At 44.9% G+C, this 6,717-nt stretch overlaps 1 protein-coding gene across 1 annotated transcript; it reads right to left on the bottom strand.

The window, feature by feature from the left end:
- Positions 1–3,795: 3,795 nt before the first annotated feature.
- LOC109918270 (glutamate dehydrogenase 1, mitochondrial-like) lies at positions 3,796–6,560 on the bottom strand. Its single transcript, XM_020518176.2, has 2 exons — positions 5,786–6,560; positions 3,796–3,869 (listed from the first exon to the last, which is right to left on the bottom strand). The coding sequence occupies exons 1-2, from the start codon at positions 6,195–6,197 to the stop codon at positions 3,796–3,798; spliced, it is 486 nt and encodes a 161-aa protein (XP_020373765.2). The 5' UTR covers positions 6,198–6,560.
- Positions 6,561–6,717: the final 157 nt, after the last annotated feature.

The following is a 6,717-nucleotide window of genomic DNA, read 5'->3' as shown; positions in this document are numbered from 1 at the left end:
AGAAGACTTTCCACATCAAGCAGATGTTCACCTGCACATCTGCCAATGTGGTATACTGCATCCACTGTACCCGGTGTGCCTTCCTCTACATCGGGGAAACCAAGCGGAGGCTCGGGGACCGCTTTGCCGAACACCTACGCTCGGTTCGCAATAAACAACTGCACCTCCCAGTCGCGAACCATTTCAACTCCCCCTCCCATTCCTCAGACGACATGTCCATCCTGGGCCTCCTACAGTGCCACAACGATGCCACCCGAAGGTTGCAGGAACAACAACTCATATTCCGCTTGGGAACCCTGCAGCCCAATGGTATCAATGTAGATTTCACAAGCTTCAAAATCTCCCCTCCCCCTACCGCATCCCAAAACCAGTCCAGCTCGACCCCGCCTCCCTAACCTGTTCTTCCTCCCACCTATCCCCTCCTCCCACCTCAAGCCACACCCCCATCTCCTACCGACTAACCTCATCCCGCCCCCTTGACCTGTCCGTCCTCCCTGGACTGACCTACCCCCTCCCTAACGCCCCACCTACACTCACCTTTACTGGCTCCATCCCCACCTCTTTGACCGGTCTGTCTCCTCTCCACCTATCTTCTCCTCTATCCATCTTCTATCCGCCTCCCACTCTCTCCCTATTTATTTCAGAACCCCCTTCCCCTCCCCCTTTTCTGATGAAGGGTCTCGGCCCGAAACGTCAGCCTTTCTGCTCCTATGATGCTGCTTGGCCTGCTGTGTTCATCTAGCCCTGCACCTTGTTGTCTCGGATTCTCCAGCATCTGCAGTTCCTACTATCTCTAATATTAAATTGTATTTGTGCAAAATTTCACCTGTAAAGATTGCATCTTTTTATTGCTCTGTATTTTTGATTGTGGACTGAATTGGGAAAAGGTCTGTTTCATAACAAAGAAATAAGTTACTGAAACACTGCATTACTTTGCTGATTTGTTTAAACAGTAGGGGAGCAATATTTGTAAGTGGTCTGCCTCCAGAGGTGCATGTACAGAGTAAGATTCGGTCAACAATAAAATTACTGACTCGTTTGCGGATTTGCAACTAATTGCAGATGCGAACGGTCATCAGCTTGACAACAACTCTGGGTTCCTGCATAGTTGAACAACTTATGGGTATCAATGACACTGGCAAATGCCTTCAGACTGCTAAAGGGCAGATGGGTATCCCTCTCTCTCGTAAAATATCCAAAGTCTGAAGAAAGCCAGATTATTTCCATCTATTTGCTGTAAGCTGTTGCTTTTAAATGAATAAGTCAGACACTTTATAATTCATGATCCAGTCACTCTGTGCCTCCTGAGAAGTACTGCGAGAACCTGAAAGACTTGGAAAACAAAAGGAAAAATCCATCAAATCCGGAGCATTGGTGTTATTGAACTAGTACCTTGGTAGGTTTTGTTCCCCCCTCCATGTTTACCAATTATTTTTGGGGTGTATGTATACAGAAGGAGTTTTATAAGGATTTATAACCAGCTGTGTTAAACATTGACAGTTCAGTTTTTTACTTGTAATCTGAATTTAGTTATTTATTTGTAAGAAAGAGTTATAGAGTCAGTCATTCAGCACAGAAGCAGCCCCTTTGGCCCAACCTATCCATGCTGACCAGGTTTCCTAAACTGAACTAGTCCTATTTGCCTCTAAACTTTCCTATCCGCCTCTAAACTTTCCTATCCATGTAGTTGTCCAAATGTCTTTTAAATGTTGTAATTTTACCACCTCTATCACTTCCTCTGGCAGTTGTCGATATATGCACCACTCTGGAAAAAGTTGCCCTTCAGGTCCCTTTTAAATCTTTCCCCTCTCACCGTAAACCTGTCCTTTAATTTTGGATTCCCTACTCTGGGAAAAAGACCTTGGCTATTCACCTTATCTGGGCCTCTCGATTTTATAAGCCTTTGTAAGGTCACCCCTCAGCCTCCAATACTCCAGGAAAAAAGTCCCAGCCTAACCAGCTTCTCATTGTGCCTTCTAGATGTGGACAGGCTTTGGCAAGTAAGGAGGTGAGTTACTCATCACAGCATTCCTAGCTTCTGACCTGCTTTTGTAGCTACTGTGTTTATGTGATGAGTCCAGTTGAATTGCTGGTCAATGGTAACCCAAGTATGTTGACAGTAGGGAATTCAGTGATAGTAACACTCTCGAATGTCAAAGGGCAATGATTAGATTGTCTCTTATGTTTCCTCTGCAAGGACATGTAGTTTTTAATGAGTCCAAATGGACTGAACACTAGAAAAGACACACAAGGAACATCTGTCATCTTTTGCCAAACTAGTACGATACAGTGGAACTTAACATCAGTCATTCTTGTTAAGTACTGAACACAGGTCCATATTTTCTGTTAATCTGAATCCAGAGGTAAGTTGAGGATTTTGTGCACTTGATAAAATTTTTAAACCGGTGACGATTCAAGGATTAGCCAAGAAACAGGAAACTTGTGCTGTCTTCCCAGAAAACCTGTGCAGAGACTTGAACAGAGTAATCTTCAGCAAAATATTGTGAGGTTTAATGTACTGCTTCAAAATTTGGAATAACAGGGTCAACCACAATAACATGCACTAGACCGGAACTTGTGGATAACAACCTGCAGTTGTATGATAGTGTTAATACAGTCAACCATCTGAAGGTGCTCCATTGAGGCATCTTACAACACAATTTGACAGAGTTGCATAGAGGTATGAGGACTGGATGAACTTAGTAATATAGGCAAACTTAGGGTCATTTTAATAAAAGAGAGGTTAAGAGAGGAAAAGGTTTTAAAGATTTTGGGTCTTTGATCGCTGAAAATAATCACCAATGACACAGCAATGGAAATCATGACATGCACATGCCAGGAATAGAGAAGTGAACGGGTCTGAGGATTGTAGAGCTGGCGAAAAATCAGAGAGGATCAAGGTGTTAGAGAGATTTAAAACAAGGGTGAGTATTTAAGCATCCTTTACAAGCAGATTCCATCTCAGAGTGCATTATGCTAAGGGCAAAAAGTACATTGAAGTACACAAGAGAGAGGGGAACTAAACTGGAAAGGAGATGATTGAGTAGGGAACTAAGAGGGATGGTCAAAGAAGATTTTGATGAATATTTTCTTTATTAAAAATAAAAAAGGAAACCAGAAAAAAAAACACCACAGCTACAGGATAGTAGAAACAACAGCTAGCAGTGGAGCGAGGGGGGGGGGCAGGCGTGAAGTTGAGATCGAATGCAAATTTCCAAACTATCATGCTAGCAAAAAGGGAGAAGGTAGGTTAATTGAATTAGGGTAATCAGGTGCAAGTGGCTTCTCAATGTGTGGTATCTTGAAGTTGAAGGAGGATTGATAAAGGAATTGTTAAGTGCACAGAAATAGTCAAACCATGAAAGTGAATGAAGTATGGACTTTAATTTCAGTGGTTGAGGGAAGAATAGGGTGCAGGTCAGCAATGTTCTGAAGATGGAAGAAAGCTCTTTTAGTAACAGAATACGAGAGTTCAGGGCCATTAGGACACCAGGGCTCTGCATTTCTAATCCAATTTGCGTTAGCCAGCGAGGCTGGTGCAGTCAAGGGAAAAAGATGTTACCAGGAAGAGACGATGTTTGGCCACATATAGCTCTAGATCTTACTCCACTTCCATTTGCCAGCCTGGGTCAGAGGAGGCAGAAGGTAGAGTTTCAGAGATAGTAGGAACTGCAGATGCTGGAGAATCTGAGATAACAAGGTGTAGAGCTGGATGAACACAGCAGGCCAAGCAGCATCAGAGGAGCAGGAAAGCTGACGTTTCGCGCCTAGACCCTTCTTCAGAGTTTGGTACCTTCAGCAGTCAGAAGGCCAAATCCAGAAATTTAGGACAAAAACAAATTGCTGGAAAAGCTCAAGTCTGGCAGCATCTGTGGAGAGAAATCAGAGTGAACGATTTGGGTCCAGGCGACCCTTCTTCAGAACACTTCGGATTTTTGTCAAGTAAGGTCAATTGCTGTAGTCATATTGGAACAGAAAAAGTTTCTTGCGTATCAAATGAGATAAATACTTTTTTTGTGGGGGGGTGGGAGGAAGGAGATGGGAAATGGGAGGAGGAAGGTGGGAAAAATAGGCAAATGTTTCAAACAAGAAACTTGATTTTGTTTCTATTCTTCAGAAAAAGATATTGCAATTAGTGAATTTGGCAGAAAACTGGGAGGCAACGAGAATAATTATACAAATTAACATTAACCAAAAGTAGGTATTCAAGCCTAAATAAAAATAAGGCCAACAGCAGTCAAGCAGGACCTACAGACGTGAAGTTGTTGTTCAGCGAAGCAGCAACACGATGGGATTGCAGTAGTACAAGAACTAAGATAGAAACAAGATAGTCACGAAAAATACCTTTCTACATGACAAAACCCAAAGTGTACAGATCAGTTATAGAACATTGGGGGACAGGTTTGAAGAAAGCATTTAAGCAGCAGAAATTGACAAGAGAGGCACAACAGGGAGATTTAAGTTGACATCTAAAAGGCAGCAAAGGAAACTGCTAGATAAATATGTTTGAAGCTGAAATGGTTCATGCTAAAGATCAAGGGTGTGGCTATGACTACACTTGATGTTCCTGGTCTTGCTGCTCACAAAACAAAATCATACTGCAGAATAGATGGGAGAGTTCAAGGGAAAATTAAAATCACTGAGAATCAGTAATTGCATAGCGAAAGGGTGGAGTTAGTAAGTAAAACTGGGGGAGGGGGGTGGCAGGAAAGGAAGCTCTTGAAGTAAAATTATTCTGCTTCAAAACATTCCCAACTATCTGTATGTGGCTGAAAACAAGTAGGCAGTTTGATTACTTTGAAAATAGACAAAAATTCTGAATGACTTGAATAGCATACTTTTATGGTTATACAAGGACCTATACCCAAATTAATTACTTCAAACACCTGAAAAACAGTCACAACTCCAATTAAAACCAAATGCAACAGAATAGAGTTCTGATTCATTGTAAAAACAATTAAATTCCAAGAAAAGAGGTTAATTGGTCAAAAATTTGTCAGAAATAAACAATGCAATAGGAAATCAAGAAACCTAAACAACTTAGTGTATCACAGTCAAATTTTCTAATTTTAAGCCTACCCTTGCAGTTCATCCAGTCTTCCCCACATACACTATACTAAAAATATATACACAACTGTACTCTTCTACAAACACAGTGCCTAGACTATATTCTTGCATTCATGAGCACTAAAAGTTTTTAAGAACTAGGACAATTCCCAATAAAACTCCTCCAGCACAATAAATACATGGACAAATAAGTTCCTTATTAGGAATTCTTAACCAGTTCCAATTTGAGTTAGAATAGTTAACTACAGATTCCAACTTCAGCAGTGCTTGTAGTAGTTTCCATACAGGAGCAGGAGCATAAGCAGCTGACTCCACAGAGTGACAGGAAAATAAGGGCAAGGGCATGTCCAGCTGTCCTTAGAGAGACAGAGATATCCATAGCTGTCTCCATAGACAGGCTAATAAGGGGCAGAGATCCTGTAGCTGTACCCAGAGGGGTAATACAGCAAAGGCAGGAGAGACTACAGCTGCGATCAGAGGGACACAGTGGCAGGAGAAGCCACAACTGTATCCAAGGTGCTGTGGGTGCGTGGATGGATGGAAAGAAGGGAGAAGAGAGGTGACAAGGACAGGAGAGGCTACTACTTCTTCCGTACAGGATGACAGTGGAGTTGTCCTCACAGGGACAGGGTGGCAGGGGCAGGGACGCCTGCAGTTGCCCCCATAAGGATACGGATTCCCACAACAGTCCCAGCCGAGTGGCATTCTTTTGCCTTACCTCCTTTGCAGGGCATCCGGTGCTGACTGTGCTGGGCTCGGTAGCCCTCGATAACCTCCCACTCGCCGTTATCCCTCTTGATGGGGAAGGACACGGACAGGACGTGGTTGCAGGGCTTGATAATCTTCAGGATGCCCCGCACCCGGTTGTGCTTCTGCTCGTCCGACTCGCGGGTCCGCAGGTCCTCCACCAGCTTGTCCTCCACGATCTTCGCCCCGCGGTCGAAAAATCCCTCCACCATGTTGAAGAAGTTAGGGTCATCTTGCTGCTGGGCGGCCGAGGGCTCGGTCGAGTAACGCCGGCAGTGGAGCAGCACAGCCGGCCCGCTGAGGCGCTGCAAACCGCCCTCAGCAGCGCACGGCGAGGCAGCGGCCGCCCCGCGAGCCACGAGCTCCCCTAGATACCGGTACATGACGAGCGACAGAGGGAGACGAGAGTGTAGGGAGGGGTTTGGACGGATACCGTGCTGAAGCGAGACGCCGGAGAACAGTGACAGCACGGAGAATTTTTTTTTTCCCTCCCCACAACCTGGTAGACAACTTCCGCTCGTTCACTGAATGCCCGAGGCCAGGCTTAATGACAAACAGCAGTCAAACCTACTGCTGCGCATGCGCTAGCCTGTCAAGCGGCAGCACGACCACGCTTGCGCCCAGGGTCAAGGAAGGGGCGGGGTGCGGAAAGGGGGCGTGGCATTATCCTAAAGCGCTCGCCTGTCCGTTGGAAGAAAGGAGATAGTAGGAACTGCAGATGCTGGAGAATCCGAGACAACAAGGTGCAGGGCTGGATGAACACAGCAGGCCAAGCAGCATCATAGGAGCAGAGAGGCTGACGTTTCGGGCCTAGACCCTTCATCAGAAAGGGGGAGGGGAAGGGGGTTTTGAAATAAATAGGGAGAGAGTGGGAGGCGGATAGAAGAGGGATAGAGGAGAGGA

This window comes from Rhincodon typus, chromosome 34, assembly GCF_021869965.1.
Source record: "Rhincodon typus isolate 14 chromosome 34, sRhiTyp1.1, whole genome shotgun sequence".
Lineage (NCBI taxonomy): Eukaryota > Metazoa > Chordata > Chondrichthyes > Orectolobiformes > Rhincodontidae > Rhincodon > Rhincodon typus.
This window is presented reverse-complemented; position numbering and strand designations above follow the sequence as displayed.

Coding starts and splice junctions, on each gene's coding strand:
- LOC109918270 (XM_020518176.2), bottom strand. CDS start 6,197: ATGTACCGGTATCTAGGGGAGCTCGTGGCTCGCGGGGCGGCCGCTGCC. Junction 3,870..5,785: donor CCGGATGCCCTGCAAAGGAG/GTAAGGCAAAAG, acceptor TTCTCTCCACAG/ATGCTGCCAGACTTGAGCTT.